Source organism: Lithobates pipiens, unplaced genomic scaffold (genome assembly GCF_037356315.1).
Source record: "Lithobates pipiens isolate NorthernLeopardFrog02 unplaced genomic scaffold, aLitPip1_a1.2 Scaffold_18, whole genome shotgun sequence".
Lineage (NCBI taxonomy): Eukaryota > Metazoa > Chordata > Amphibia > Anura > Ranidae > Lithobates > Lithobates pipiens.
The window spans coordinates 352,143,055-352,160,326 of NW_027507758.1; the positions used below are offsets into that span (position 1 = coordinate 352,143,055).

General features: G+C 42.9%; 1 protein-coding gene across 1 annotated transcript in view; it reads left to right on the forward strand.

The window, feature by feature from the left end:
* Positions 1–8,228, forward strand: part of LOC143988153 (putative cation-transporting ATPase 13A4) — a 171,517-nt gene extending 163,289 nt beyond the window's left edge. The window contains exons 29-30 of the mRNA XM_077487482.1: positions 463–543; positions 7,358–8,228. Of these exons, the coding sequence (XP_077343608.1) occupies positions 463–543; positions 7,358–7,603 (327 nt within the window). The 3' untranslated portion in view covers positions 7,604–8,228. The remainder of the gene's footprint in view (positions 1–462; positions 544–7,357) is intronic.
* The last annotated feature ends 9,044 nt before the right edge of the window (positions 8,229–17,272 follow it).

Here is a 17,272-nt window from a genome sequence, read left to right on the forward strand (position 1 = left end):
TAAAAATGTCCCTTTTTATCTGTGTTTGGTTGGCCCTGACTGCCAAACTGCTCTAACACTCCCTCATCCTGTTTGCGGATGTCTCCTTTACCTAGCAGGCTGCAAAGAGAGACCCATGCAACCTGAGTTTAGCTGTGTGCAGCCATTGAATCACCCAGCACCTGGCAAGCCTTGCCTCTTCTCCCTCCATCTTGCAACAATTTTAGACAGCTGCAGCATTCTGTCTGTCCCCTCAGTGCCCTCCTCTACTACCTGTAAGATAAAATAAAAAAATAGCATTTATTATCACTTTATCTTGTGGAAATATGAGATGTTACTTAGATGAAGTTCTCAGTAGCTAAAACAATAAGGGAATGAGACAAAATTTTGAGTTAGAAAAAATATAAGGATGAATTGGTTCAATTGAGTGCACCTATCTTTCAATAAAGTCAAGATAACTAATTGATTCTCTTTTATTTTCAGCTTTGCTGTACACCTATCAGCTGGAGAATACATATAATTGTACTACTGGTTGTAAATCTGGTGGTAACATTTGTAGTGGAGGTCAGTATTATTGTGAATGAGGCTATTTTATATAGTTTTTGGTATTAAAAAAACAACCTTTACAATTTATCAATACATGTTTCATTAGAACATACAGGTAATTTCATTAGAAAAATAAACCAGTATTGGTATCAATGTTAAGAGTATTATACTGTGTGTATTTAGGAAGGGTATTCACTGTTTACCACTACCTTGTTAATGAACGCTTATATTTAAGTAATTTTGTTACTCGCTTGGTTTTACTGACTTTGGACCATGACTCCAAACTTCAAACATCACATGTCTACTGAGACTATAGATGCCATTTCATGTAGATACTGCATTTATACATTTGTGGTCGATATTATGCAATATTCTTACAAGTGTCTATTTGATTTATGTGCAAAGCTTAAAATTAAAGCCTGAAAGATGAGGACTTCAATTTAAAAACTGGGGGCAAGAAAATATGTAAATTATCATCCCTAGAAACTTCTAGTTCCTTCCATTTTACCTTGTTACCTAAAGCCAGCCATAGATAAATCAAAATTCAGCCAGGTTCAGCGGGAACTGGTAAAATTTCTATCCATCTATGGGCAGGTTGGTTGTATGTATTGATAAACTTCAGTACAACCAGCCATTGTTTTATTGCAATGGCCTGCCTAACTGAGTAGAGTAGTTGATTTGCATATTTGTAGTCCCCTCATCGTCAAAAACCTAATAGGTATTTCGATTCAAAAACAGATCAACTTTTGAAAACTATGGAAATGTTTCTGTTTAGACTCAAGATATTCTGCAACTTTCATTTATAAGTGGATAAAATATAAAATTTCAGTAAAATATTTACAGGAATATAATATATTAGGTGTCATTTACAGGAGTATAATACTTTAGGTGTTTAACCACTTTCAGACCGGGCCATTTTGCTGGTCAAAGACCAGACCACTTTTTGCGATGCGTCGCTTTAACTGACAATTGCGCGGTCGTGCGACGTGGCTCCCAAACAAAATTGACGTCCTTTTTTCCCCACAAATAGAGCTTTCTTTTGGTGGTATTTGATCACCCCTGTGGTTTTTATTTTTTTGCGCTATAAACAAAAATAGAGCGCCAATTTTGAAAACAACGCATTATTTTTTACTTTTTGTTATAATAAATATCCCCCAAAAATATATAAAAAAAACTTTTTTTTCCTCAGTTTAGGCCGATACGTATTCTTCTACATATTTTTGGTAAAAAAAATCGCAATAAGTGTTTATTGATTGGTTTGCGCAAAAGTTATAGCGTTTACAAAATAGGGGTAGTTTTATAGCATTTTTATTAATAATTTTTTATTATTTTTTTTTTACTAGTAATGGCGGCGATCAGTGATTTTTATTGTGACTGTGACATTGTGGGGGACCCATCGGACATTTTTGACACATTTTTGGGACCATTGTCATTTATACAGTAATCACTGCTATATAAATGCAGTGATTCCTGTGTAAATGACACTGGCAGTGAAGGGGTTAACCAGTGGGGGGCAGTGTAGGGGTTAAGTGTTCCTAGGGGTGTGTTACTAACTGTGGGGGGGTTAGGCTTTCATTTAGTGAACACTGATCTCTGCTCCAATCATATGGAGCAGAGATCAGCGTCACTAGTTGCTAGGCAGAATGGAGAAATGCTGTTTACACGGCATTTCCTCCATTCAGCCGTCCCGTGAGACGATCGCGGGGATGCCCGCGGCGATCGAGTCCGCGGGTCCCTGCAACCGGACTCACGGGGGTCCCGACGATGGCGCGCTCCCGGTGGCAGGGCGGCATTGAAGATTGGACGTACATGTACGCCAATATGCCTGCCCGTGCCATTCTGTCGACGTACATCGTCGTGCGCTGGTCGGGAAGTGGTTAAAGCAACCCTTTTTACACTATAAAACTTGTAAACCTATGACATGATTGTAAACAGGCATACTGTACACCAGTACCCACTTGTACCTCTTATGCCGCATACACACGATCGAATTGTCCGGCGAAATTGGTCCGGCAAACAATCCGCCGGACTTTATAACGAACGGACTTGGCCACACATGGACGCTCTGAAAGTCCGGCGATTTCTAACGTGATGACGTAGAGCGCGTACAACGGGACTAGAAAAAGGAAGTTCAATAGCCAGTAGCCAATAGCGTACTTGCTTCAGAGCATGCGTCATTCTTAGTCCGCCGGACACTGATGAAAGGATTGTCCACTGAAAGCCAAGTCCGGCGGACAAATTTTGAGTCAAAACTACATTCTAAATAGTACTTTTGATGATAAAAAAGTCCGCTGGAGCCCACACATGATCAAATTGTCCGGCGTACTGTGGTCCGGCGGACCTAGTCCACTGGACATTTCGATGTGTACGTGGCATAAATGTCTTTTTGAGCACCTAAGGTTTCCTAAATCCTGAAGCACTTTTAAATGCAAATAATGCCTTGACGGGCTATCCTCTTTCATTTTGTAACTGGACTTTCTGCTCCAAATCCACATATGCATATTAGAGTTCTCCATGTCTCAAGTGACCCAGGGCTCCCAAAAAACATTAGGAGATACATAGAGACATCACAGTGCCTGCTTTGAATTTCTGTTATAGATTTAAAAATATTATTGTATGGAGAGGGCTTTTTAAATATATGTACAATATCTATATCTCACAAACCACTCACATTTTTGTAAATATTTTATTATATATTTTCAATTGTACAGCTTGTATAACAATTGTGTAAATTTGCTGTCCCCAGCAAATAACTAAACACACAGCCATTAATGTCTGAACCGCTGGCAATAAAAGTGATTATACCCCTAAGTGAAAATGTCCAAATTGGAACAAAGTGTTAAACTTTTGTGTGGCCACCATTATTTTCCAGCACTGCCTTAACCCTCTTGGGCATGGAGTTCACCAGAGCTTCACAGGTTACCACTGGAGTCCTCTTCCACTCCTCCATGATGACATCAAAGAGCTGGTGTAGGTTAGAGACCTTGTGCTCCTCCACCTTTCATGTGAGGATGTCCCACAGATGCTCAATAGGGTTTAAGTCTGGAGACATGTTTGGCCAGTCCATCACCTTTACCTTCAGCTTCTTTAGCAAGGCAGTGGTCATCTTGGAGGTGTCTTTGGGGTCAATGTCATGTTGAAATACTGCCCTGTGGCCAAGTCTCTGAAGGGAGAGGATCATGCTCTGCTTTAGTGTGTCACAGTACATATTGGCATTCATGATTCACTCAACCATCTGAACCTAATATGTTTATCTTGGTCTCGTCAGACCAAATGGACATTTTTCCAGTAATCCATTTCCTTAGTCTGCTTGTCTTCAGCAAACTGTTTGCGATCAGGGCTGTCTTTTCGCATGGGCACGCTGGGCAGTTGCCCGGGGGCCCCACTTGCCTGGGGGGCCCACCTGCCCAGTGACCCCAGCCAATCATCATTCAGATGAAGTGGCGTACTAACTCGGGGGCAGGGGGACAGTCCGCACCGGGTGCCACACACTGGGGGGGTGTCAGGCAGCACCCCTGTCTTCCCCTGTAAGAAACAGTGACAATGGGCAGGCTTGGTAGAGCAGCAGCAATGTCACAACCTACAGAACAGGGAGATCCCAGCTCAGGTGGACTGATCCATCGGGCATAAATATAGGGATGTCGGCTCGACTGCACTTGTCACAATGCTGTGCATTCTACATTACATTCTATTGGCCCAGTGAGAACAACACTCTCCCCCCCCCCCGTCCACAGAGATGTAAGAGGCTGCTTCGGCTCTGCCCCCTCCCTCCCCTCTGTTCCTGTGTCCATCCATGCTCTGTGCAGCCCGTGTGCTACGTCCGAAAGGAATGTGGGGGCTAGAAAGTTGAAACAAGTGCCTACAGAAGCCACCGACTGAACCAGTGTGAGCATCCTAGAAACATCCAAGTGAGTTAGCCGCACTGTCACTCTGTCAAGACACTGCCCTCTCTCTCCCAAATCTCTTTCACTCCCCCTCTTTCCTCTGTTGTCCTCCAGCACAATCTTATATTAACTCTATCCAAAGAATTTTCTTTTAACCAACCCATGGTAATAGTTGGCTCCATCATGTTCTTTTAGACAGGGTTTTCACTACTGCTCATAGACATTGCATGTGATTCGCACCACATTGCTGTGCAAATCACATGCAATGTCTGTGCGATGCAAATTCAGCCATACAAATTGTATAGCTGAAATGGCATTTGCACCAAAACAGTGCAGGACCCTTTTTTTGGTCCGCACTGGAATCGGATCGGATAGGTGTTCACACCTATGCAATCTGATTCCTGCACCATTTCACAGTTTGCACTGTGATCTGCAAACCGATCTGGGGGTGTCATTAACATTACATTGACTCCCATAGCAGTTTGCAAAGGGCAGTGTGAACTGCCGGCAAGCGACATGCAATGCAGGAATCCGCACTAGAATTGCGCTGATTCCTGCATCACATATATGTGAACCAGGGCTCAAGTGGGTTCACACAGATGTGCTGTGGTTCAGTTGCAGTGCTGGTGTATACACAGTTTTCCTGCATTTGCCGCAATTTTCTCTACAGTCCCACAGACTTCTATTAGGTTACACATTTTTGCTAAATTTTCTGAAAGCGCACCAAATGTCCTCTATACTGCATCTTTGGTGTGCTTTCAGAAAACATAGTCAAATTATACAAACTAATAGAAGTCTGTGGGACTGCAGCTAAAAATGGGGACAAACTCCAGGACACCAGCGTGAACCCAAAAGCTTCAGGGTGCAAGGTGCTGTGTAATGTAAAGGGGTCCAGAGGTGCAGGGGTTGTGTAATGTGTAGGGGTCAGAGCTGTGGGGGGGAGGGGGGCTGTGTAATGTAAAGAGTTGTGGAGAGGGGATACATAGTAGTGACAAAGAGATATTGGAGGGTGCAGAGGTATGCAGGGGGCACAGAGGGGTGTTTTTATATTTTAAAGTCGGGGGGGATGCCAGATATAGCATCCACCCCGGGTGCCAAATGCACTAGGTATGCCCCTATTCAGATGTCACAAAGTTCGCTGCCACATTATGCCAGGCTGTGTGGCTCCCTTACAGAGACAGAGTGCCGTGCAATCAGACCCAATATCAGTCAGTGACTCAACGGCGGGCAGTGTGCGGTGTGAGTCAGCTGTCACTGTGAAGAACGGAGCCGGTGCTTTCTTTCTGTGTGGTTCGGGCTCTTCACAGGGGGAGTGATATGAAATGCATTCCGCCTGTGACAGATGCAGGAAGCATCAGCTCTGCTCCCCACTGCGGCCACATGCTTCCTGTCACACTTCCGTGAGCCAGGCAGCAGTACACACGCCAGCATTAATACCCACCAGGCAGCACCAGCAGCATCAGAGTGTGTACATTTATATATGTTTATTTAGTTTTTTTTTAGTTGTATGATTTAGTGGTGAAAGTTATTAGTGACCAGCCCCCCCCCCCCCCAAGTTTTAACTGTAATATCTTATGTGTCCCCCTTATATATCAATCTTAGAGTTGCCACTAGTTTGAGGAAGTGTAAGAAAGGTGAGGAAAAAGAAACTTTAGTATGTGTTCCTGAAAATAACCTTTAGAGCAGAAATGAAACATAATGTTTTGAGTGGAGCAAAGAAGAGGAAAATGGCTGCAGAGGAGAAAGAGAAAATGTGTAAATTTCCAAAACTAACATCTTGGCTCAATCCAGGTGTTGGAAGCACCAATAAATATAGCCTTATTGATAATTTTAATTTTTATTCTCGTGCGTAATTGTGTAGACAGGGCCTCAGTGCACTCTATTGCCCTGGGGCCTATAATGCTCTTAAGATGGCACTGTTTGCATCTCTCTTGTGTATCATCTTAAGAGGAGGTTTCCTTCTGAGATGACAGCCATGCAGACCAATTTGATGCAGTGTGCAGCATATGATCTGAGCACTGACAGGCTGACCCCCCACCCCTTCAACCTCTGCAGCAATGCTGGCAGCACTCATACGTTTATTTCCCAAAGACAACCCCTGGATATGACGCTGAGCACGTGCACTCAACTTATTTGCTCAATCATGGCAAGGCCTGTTGTGAGGGGAACCTGTCCTGTTAAACCGCTTTATGGTCTTGGCCACCGTGCTGTGGCTCAGTTTCAGAGTCTTGGCAATCTTCTTATAGTCTAGGCCAGTGATGGTGAACCTTGGCACCCCAGATGTTTTGGAACTACATTTCCCATGATGCTCAACTACACTGCAGAGTGCATGAGCATCATGGGAAATGGAGTTCCAAAACAGCTAGGGTGCCAAGGTTCACCATCACTGGCCTAGGCCATCTTTGTGTAGAGCAACAATTCTTTTTTTCAGATACTCAGAGTTCTTTGCCATGAGGTGCCATGTTGAATTTCCAGTGACCAGTATGAGAGAGTGATGATACCAAATGTAACACACTTGCTCACCATTTACACCTGAGACCTTGTAACACTAATGAGTCGCATGACACCAGGGAGGAAACAAAATGGCTTATTGGGCCTGATTTGAACATTTTCACTTAGGGGTGTACTCACTTTTGTTGCCAGTGGTTTCAACGTTAATGGCTGTGTGTTGAGTTATTTTGAGGGGACAGCAAATTGACACTGTTATACAAGCTGTACACTCACTACTTTACATTGAAACAAAGTGTAATTTTTTCAGTGTTGTCACATGAAAAGATATAATAAAATATTTACAAAAATGTGAGGGGTGTACTTACTTTTGTGAGATAATGTATGTAAAAGATTTTTCATAAACTGTGTGTATCATATGTTCTTGTTACTGACTGAAATAATATATGCCATTGCATAAGAAAGCTTTTATATCTGATGGTTACATTAAATCTTTTCAGGAGTTTATTTTGGATAATAGAGCTCTTTGGGTAGCCTTGAAGAGGTGCTTAAATGTAAAGCCTGGGAGTAAGTATAAAATACTCCGGACAACATTGGCAGAGGACGCAGAATGGCCATTGATTGGGAAAACAATATATAACAACAGCGAGATGATGACCAATGGACACAGTGAAGCCTACAATAATCCAGTTTTCCAGCAGGATGATCCTGTGAACGAGAAACCCTTGATGGACAATATAAAATGAATGAACACATTTTAGCTGATATAATTTACTGGAATTTGAAAGCTAAATGTCTGCTGAACTAATATTTCATTGAACTTTTTATGTGAAAGAAGCTTGTAAAAAAAAAAAAAAGGTTTGGTTACTTTGAGCTCTTTATACTTTTACTGAAATTTTGGAAAGATGAGGGAAGTAGCTGTCAGCAGCTGATAGGAAGACATTGCCAGTAATGATAACCTCGTAGAGGTTCTAACCCTTTCCTATTTAGACGGAGTACAATTCTGTGTCTCCACTGTAGAGATTTTGCATCACTTTATGGCCCAAGTGAGGGGAAATCTGGCCACTGTTCACTATTGAATGCTGTGGTGCTGTGGTTGTTGAGGAATGTGAGCAGCATTGTTTTTAAATATATCTCCTGGGGACACAGGTGGAAGATAAAAAACTAAAAGAAATTCAATCTATTTTCCATTCTGTCTAAAACGAAATCTGGCTTGGGCATTGATCTGTTCAAAACATTAAACAACTGATTTAAAGAAAAAAATATCAGGGTAGAAGATAGAATGAAAATACAAAGTTCTGATGTTTTATACTCTTATTATCAAACACAAATCAGATGTTAAAAACATACAATAAAATAAGACTGCCCGTGGACTGGGTCATGTGATTTTTCCTTAATGTTATCTAGTAAGTCACAGCAGACTATGAAAGGAGGAAGAATCACAGCTATGATCAAATCAGAAAGCTGACAACAGATTGTCAGATTGCGCCAAACTCAGACCTGAAATGCGTAGGCAGAAAGCATTTACCGCCAAGCCACATCAAAGTTTAATAACAGTTTTTTGTAGTTCCTGAACAATGTGTTAAAGGACACACGATTCAAATAATCTGAGACAATTGATGTATATTGCTTCTGTGATGTTGGGGTATACATGCTCATGTGGTAGGTGCATTACAGCACTACAAACCGGGTCGCACTCTCCGGTCAACTAACCAGAACCTCCTCCACATACCCAAAACCCATTATAAATTAAAAGGCGAACGAAGGTTCACAGTCCAAGGACCACAGCTATGGAATGCTCTACCCGTGGACATCTGCTCAGAAGTAAACTATCTGGCCTTCAGGAAGAAGCTCAAGACCCATCTTTTCTGAAAACCCAGACGGACACTGGTGGCAAAAGCGCCCTTTTGTTCGCATATGTGACGCTATACAAGTTATTCATTCATTCATGTTTCAATGAGTTATGTCAGTCCAAACGGTATATTAGGGCATGGCAGCCCACTTTTATTAAACAGAGTGGAAAAGTTCATATGGAATTAAGTTGCCCATGCAGGGATTTTCACTATCAACACAGTCAACTGAAAAATGGCAAGCCACCTGGCCCCTATGTCAGCAGCACCGCTACTCTGCTTACCAGTCCCTCCTAACTTTAGCCTTTTGTCGTAGCAGCCTGCTGCACAGGCCCACTCCTGGCCTCTGAATAGGGGTTCTCCTGACACTCAGACTCTCTTTCAGCTCCCTGCTACTCTGTCACCAACTGCACCTGTTCTGTATAGACATAGATGCTCTGGCTGCCTCTTGCAGCCTCCCTGACTTTTGGAGAAAGGTGGAGATCGCCTGACTCTTTGGTATAGTCTTCAGCTTTGCCCTATCCTTCATTATAAGGACCGTGTGCACCTAGGCATACATCCTGATGGTCTTTACCAAGACCCAGACACTGGGTTGGAGACTTTTTCTCATCTATGGCACTTCAAAATTTACAAACTCCAGATTCAGGAATTGCAAAACATAGAGAAATATGAAAAACACCTTTTTCCACTCAGAACTGATATTCTGGAAACCCGCACTCTAACTATGTGAGAACCCTGTGCCACATTATCCTACATTTTCACAGGGACAGGGCCTCACACTGTCACACTGCTAACAGGAGGATTTGGACCAAAAGCATTTGGATCAAAAACATTGGCCAGCTTGGTATAATCTCTCCCACCCCAGCATGTTTCAGTTTTGTAGCAAAGCAGTACATAGGAGTTGATCGTAAACACAGAGGAGTGGCATCTGTGTCCCGTGGTGAACTTAAAGAAACAGATATTACAGTAAGTATAAAAATACTGTTTTCTTTACTACTCAATAGTGGGAATAGGATTCAATTTACCTCAGAAAATGGCACTATCCAAAAACAGTTCAACCGAGGGGAAGGCAACACAGCAGACAAATGGCTAACAAACCAACAACAAACAGAATAAAACAAGGGGCAACCTGCTGCTCAAAGAATTGCTTGAAGGACCTTACACCCAAAACTGGCATCAAAAGAGGCCTGAACATCTACCTGGTAAAACTGGCAAAACACATGAACAGAAGACCAGGTAGAAGCCTTGAAAATTTGGGAAACTGTTGCCTGATGCTGAATGGTCCAAGAGACACTAATCTAGTAAAGTGTATCTTGACAGGAAAAGGTGAAATGTTGTATTTAAGCCTATACAGTAAGCTTGGGCTGTAAGCTGTCTGAGCCACTGAGAAATGGTGGAATGAAAAGCTGGTTTTCCTTTCTGAAGACCTTCAAGAATGACAAAAAAGAGTCTTCTTAATGAAAGCAGTGGCTGAGAGACAAACTCATACAGCATGACTTACATCCTGACAGTAGGAAGGGAAAGGGAAGAAAAAAGTGAAATTTCCTTCCGGTGATCTTGAGTCAAATATAGAGATAGAAGAACCACCAGGCCATTGATATTCTGGTCTTGGGTATCAGGCAAATCAGACTGTCTAAAGACTGAACTAATTTGTCCTATGATTAAAAAATGTTGTATTGTATAGAGGCTTGGCGTTGAATTAAGCGAATGGCACTGCCTCAGTGAAGGCTACCATCAAGACCAAAACTCTATTGCAGCATTGCAAAGATGGATAACTCGACTGTCGACTCCAAATCTTGGAGAACAAGTCGGTCGGAAGTGTTTTCTGAAGAACTCTTGCCAGTGTCAAAATCCACCTGTAGTGGCAGTAAAATCGAATTGTCTTAAAGTGGTTCTAAAGAATATATATTTTTTTATTAACCCCTTTGTGCCTAAGGGTAATACAAAATTGCCCAATTTAGAAATTTTGACTTGTGTTAGTGAAATCGTACTTATCATCACAACTACTTTGTGCATCCAGGTGGATTATACCTTGTTTTTTTCAGGACAAATTGAGCTTACATTTGGTGGTAAATAGTAATGGATATCGCTTGATTTTTTTTTATTATGAAAGGAAAATTTGCCCAAAATTAAAAAAAAAGTAAAAAAAAATCACTGTATATATCTTGCTAATACCATAACCTACCACCAAAGAACAACCCAAAACTAATTTTCCTGCTCCTGATGAACGCAGCGATACCACATATGTGTATGTTAATTGTTAGTAGTTAGTTGTACCCATAGTACAGCCCAGAAAACATAGTGTGCATTTTGCTTCATTTTTTTTATCCTACCTAAAACACACCGACACTAATTAACCACTTCCCACCCAGCCACTGCATATGTACGGCCGGGCGGGTGCTCACTCCTTCTGAGTGGCGGTTCAGGAACGCACGCATGTCCCCAAAACACCTGTCCCCACAAAGTAATGATCCCCAAAACACATGTCCCCCACATATATAACAGTACAATCACATGTCCCAATGATCATTTGCATATGTCCGTGATCACACAAACCAATTATTATACACTTAACAGGATTTTTTATACCAAAAACATGTAGCAAAATACAGTAGGTGCCGCCGATATTGTGTTTCCAGCGCGACAGTATCGCGCTGGTTCCCGGCGACAGGCTTCTCTAACCAGCGTGATCCCGTTGCCCTGGCTGCAATAGGAAAATGTAATTTTCCTATAGCAGCCAGAGAGAGGCAATAATGTCGCCTCACTCATGAAGCCTGCATGCCTTCTCGGGGGCATACCAGGCCCTTAGGTCCGGTAGGGATTTTAAGGGGAATCCCCTTCGCCGAAAAAAACGACGTGGGGTCCCCCCAAAATCCATACCAGACCCCTATCCGAGCACGCAGCCCGGCCGGTCAGGAAAGGGGGTGGGGACGAGCGAGCGCCCCCCCCTCCTGAGCCGTACCAGGCCGCGTGCCCTCTACATGGGGGGTGCCTTGGGGAAGGGGGGGCCTTGCACCCCAAAGCACCTTGTCCCCATGTTGATGAGGACAAGGGCCTCTTTCCGACAACCCTGGCCATTGGTTGTCGGGGTCTGCGGGCGGGGGGCTTATCGGAATCCGGGAGCCCCCTTTAATAATTGTGGATTGACACAATATCGCGGTCACCTACTGTACATTTTGGCTTACATTTATGACAAAATTTGATTTTATTGGATTTCTTTTAAAATAGAATAAAGAAAATATTGTTTATTTTCCAAATTTCGGCTTTTTTTCGCTTATATATCGCAAAAAAAAAAAAAACGAAGTCGTGAATAAATACCACCAAAAGAAAGCTCTATTTGTGCGAACAAAATAATAAAAATTTCATTTGGGTACAGCGTAGCATGACCACGCAATTCTTACTGGAAGTGCAAGAGCACTTAAATCTGAAAATCGATCTGGGAAGGAAGGGGGCAAAGTGGCCAGTATTGTGGTTAAAAAAAATCCTGTCCAAAATATACTGACCCTGACCTTTGACCTAAAATTTACCTTTGACCTTGGACCCTGACCCAAACACTAACCCTGGCATTGACCTAGATCAAACCTTGATCTAGGCATTTTTTACAATTTTTATTTTTTTTAATAATTATTATAAAAAAAAATTCTACACACACTTTGTGTACAATGTATCTTTCTTGTCAATTCACAGAGACAGAAAATACAGGGGCAGGCTTCACTGTGACTGATCACTATGATAGCCAATCAGAGGCTATCACAGCAATCAGTTGACCCAGAATCGGAAGTTCCTGGTCTCAATCGTTAGAGCAGGGCCGGGGCTCTTGGTGAGACCCTGGTCACCGTGCTGGGAGCACATTGTGTGTCGCGCTCCCAGCACAAAGGGAGGTACGCAAATATGCTTCACCACAGCAAAAAGCCCAGTCCAGTGGGGCCGCATGTTTGTGTTACGACGGTTTTCTGTCTCTAGGACAAAGAGCTAATTTATCTTAAATTTATTAGTACAAGCCAGGTGAAACTACAAATTGATAAAATAAACATCAGTCAGTACAATTTCGCATATGATAAAGAAACAATGCTCTATAACACAGAATGGGATAACAAGAACCCACGTTTTAAGCACGCTGAGGGGAGATTGCAAGAGATTGGAGAAAACATGCCTTCCTGTAGCTGTAGATTCTTAAAATGGATTCTGATTCACTTCCTCTAGAGAATTCTCCCAGAATGTGCTGGTTCCAAACAACTTTATTAACACATTATATAAAGATACAATAGGTAACTTCTACAAACAGCAAAGCTATAATAGAAAGGGAACAGTAGGTGGCGCCTGCGCTCTGCATATAACTAGTCTTTCCATCTGAACTTCTGTAGATGGCGGGGGGGATACAGGCATGGAACTTTGAGATTAGATAGAGCTGTTAATGAGTCCTTTCACTCTACCCATAGGTTCTTCCTGTCGGTGGGGAGAGGGTAGTCCCAGTCTAATGTCTCACAGGTTAAGTCTCTAAGTAGTGCTTTACCCCGGATGGTAACAGGTGCTGCAAAACTCATAGGAACATTCAGGCTGTTTATGGTAGACAGGACACCTCTACAGGTAAAGGGATTTCATCCATAGTTACTTGGAAGGTAAAAGTGTCAGATTTTAAATCCCAAAGCAAACCAAGGCTGCATTGATTGGGAAGTGAGTCTGTTCCCTAATCTAAGTCTTTTAACTCGCTAGAATGATCTTGGGCAGGAAAGGCTTCTATAACTTCCCTACTGTTGGAAGCAATCGTATGGAGTCTTAAGTTGGAGCAAGCAAGCATTGCTTTTGAGGAGACTGATTGTGGCTTCATTTGTGGGTAGTGATTTCAAGCAGTCATCTACAAAAATCCTTGTCCACAAATTGGCTGACATCTGTGTCTATAAATAGGAAACTGTAGGGGAAGGACTGTTGCCAAAAATGTGAACCCTCATGAGGTACTCTGTGATGTCTCCAGAGGTATTGTTGTCCCTGAACCATAGGAACCTCAAAAAGTTTCTGTGTTCTTCTTTAACAAAAAGCAATGGAATATTTGTTGTATGTCTGCCATGAATGCAAATTAATCTTTGCGGAAGTAGAGGAGTACTCCTAAGAGCCTGTTGTTAAGGTCAGGACCAGAGAGAAGCACATCATTTAGGGTGACATCCTCATGCTTGGCACAAACACTACTCTCATCTGCCCTGGTTTCTTAGGGTGATAGACTCCAAAAATAGGTAAGTACCATCATTCCTCTAATGCCACGTACACACGATCGGAATTCTCATCGGAAAAAGCTCTGATGGTTTTCCCGACGGAATTCCGACGGAATTCGGCTCAAGCTGTCTTGCCTACACACGGTGACATCAAATTCCGATCATTTATAACGCGGTGACGTACAACACGTATGACGTGACTAGAAAAAGGAAGTTCAATAGCCAGTAGCCAATAGCTTCTGTCTCGTAGTTGAATCTGAGCATGCGTGATTTTTGGCGTGTCGGAATTGCATACACATGATCGGAATTACCAATAGAAAGTTTTTTCGTCGGGAAAATTGAGAACATGCTATCAATTTTTGGCTGGCGGAAATTCGGACAGCTAAATTCCGATGGAGCATACACACGGTCCCATTTTCTGATGAAAAGCTCTCATCTGTCTTTTTCTGGCCGGAATTCCGATCGTGTGTACGCGGCATTAGTCTTTGAGGTTTGGGGCGATTTGAGGAGGATCTCTGCATGACCATTCTTGAATATTTTCTCCATGAAGGAAAGGAAGTGTTCCCTCATCTCTGGATTTCTTTGAAGATTGTGTCTTAGGGAAGTGAAGCTTTTATATACTTGCTCCCTGTTGTTAAGCAAACGTCGTCTTCTTGGCCTAAAGGGAAGAGGTGCAGCCCAGCTATTAGACCCATCTTTCTTTATGCTCTTTTCCATAACTTCCAGGAAGACCCTATTCCCAATGGAGATTGCTACCTGATTGTCCTCCTTTGCTCTCTTGGTCACCGTCATAGGTATTGCTGTCACAGGGGAACTTATGAAAGGAAGAGGTACAGGGTTGCTTTGTGGTAGCTGCTTTATGAGGATGTGATTTTTACAGGGCTGGAAAAAAGGACGACCATTCTCTAATGTACAAGTTATTGAAAGATGTCTGTGTGCACCTCCGGGGCAAACATCACCTATAATAGTTTCATAGTTAGTAAGGTTGAATAAAGACACCAGTCCATCCAGTTCAACCTGAGTGAGTGTCTACCCCTATCCCTGTACATTGCACACTCACATTGGTCTCTACCCTCAAGTAGCCCACAATCCAAAGTCCTCATTGATATACTAGGGCCAATTTTGGACAGAAGCCAATTAACCTACCTGCATGTCTTTGGAGTGTGGGAGGAAACCAGAGTACCCAGAGGAAACCCACGCAGGGTCAGGGAGAGCATGCAAACTCCAGGCAGGTAGTGTTGTGGTTGGGATTCGAACCAGCGACCCTTTTTACTGCTAGGTGAGAGTGCTGACCACTACACCACAGTACCGCCCGTAATGACTCACAAAGATCCAGTTTTTGGGCATATGGGGCATTGTGAGGGCCATTGGTCTTCTTTCTTGCTTTGTGGGCTTGCAAGATATCTCTCCCTAGGAGCAAGATTATTTTAGCCTGATCATCTATTTCTGGTATGAGATGTGCTATGTTATTCAGGTGAGTCTGGTGAAGCGCTGGATCTGGTGTGGGGATCTCAGATTTGTTGTCTGGGATCTGATTGCATTCTATTCTGGTTGGTAAGGGAAGACATGTTTTACCATCCATAGATTCTATTTGTAGGCCGTCAGCCCATCTCCCCGCCATTTCCATTGTACCTGCACAGGCCCTAAGGGAGTAAGGACTTCTGGGGCCCTTGATGTTTAGAATGTCAAAAAACACATATCTAGCTAGTGACTTATTACTCTGACCATCCAAGATGGCATAGAGCTTGACTGCTTTGTCTCTGTGTCCTTTTGGGTAAACACTTACTAGACAGATTTTGGAACAGGATCCGCCACCTGTAATTGCTTTGAAGACTTCAGTGCACTGTGTAGTGATTGCTATTGCATCTGTAGTCCTTGGCCTCCCCGTCAAACTCATTGTCACTATGGACGGGGGGGAGGTTCTTGGGGCTGGTCCTGGGTGCAGAGATGTGTTGTGATCTGTGCTGCCACACTCTGAACAATTAACACTGACCTTACAGTCCTTGGCGAAGTGTGTTGATCAAGAGCAGCTCTTGTAACAGATGTTCTTCTCTTTGAGGAAGGCCTTGCGATACCCACATGGTCTTGCTCTGAAGGTTCTGCATTTCAGAAGGGGATGTGGCATCTTATGCAGAAGGCAGAACTTAGCAGGGTCACTGTCTTGTTCCTCTGGCTGAGACTCTGCAGATCTATGGGAAGAAATTTTCATTTTGTGCACTGCTACTGGAGCCCTGTGTTGCTTAGAGCTGGAGAAAATGACATAAGACACTGGAAAAATGAAGCTCATCTTTTGTTCCTGCTTGTATGTCTACAAAGTCCACCACCTCTCTAAAGGGTGGAAAAAGTACATTGTGTTTTCGCATGTAGTTACAGCCATGAGAATCCATCTTTCATGCAACTCATAAGGAAGTCTTTCTGCTAAGGAGTTAATACCTCTAGCTGTGTCAAGAAAAGAAAGGCCAGGTAAATCTCCTTCTGCTTTGGCAACTTGTAGCTCCATACAAGATCAATGAATTCTCTGAGTCTCTGATAACTCCTGGTAGGATTTTTTGGGAAGTCCTCTATCCTTTTAAGTAGTGTACTTTCTATAGCCTCTGGTGAGCCATACCATCTATCCAGCCTGTTCCAGATGTTCGTAAGGCCTATTTCAGGGTGTTTTATATTAATGTCTCTAAATCTCTTAGCATGCTCAGCAGAATCATTGCCAAGCCACTTTACAAGGATATCTATTTGTTCCCTGCAGGATAGATCTAAACCTCTGATGGCCCTCTAGAAAGAAGATTGCCATGCTTTGTGATGCTGGGGGCGATCACTGAATTTGACAAGTCCTTGGGTAACTAACTCACATTTTGCAAGGAACTTGGCAAGGTCTACAGTAGCCTGATTAGCATTGGGGTAGGCTGCTGGTGTATAGTGTTGTGATGTATAGTCATACCTGGTAGAAGTCTCTTCTTTAGGCAGGCTGGGATAATACTTGCATAAGGTTGGTGGCTTGTGCCAGCTTGTTTCACACTCCCTTGGAGTGAAAGCAGGTGTTTTATATCTGTATGACGACTGAGTATCTTGCTGAGTAGAAGGTTTGGTTGGATCTGGATAACCTGGATCTCAGTCAAATTTCTCTTGTTTGTAGCACTGGGGCTCGAGGTCAGCCTCCTGCTGCTTTGCTTTATGTGACACATTGACATCATATTTGATTTCTTGCTGTGGAGTACTGCTTGGGTTAGAGTGCGGGTAGACATAATCTGAAGTGCACAACATGGAATCTTGGTGGTCCTCCTCTGGATCCAGTATGCTGCTACCTACTCTTGAATCACCATATGCAGCTGCTTCTAATGCTTCTGCTTCTGCAATGGAAGCA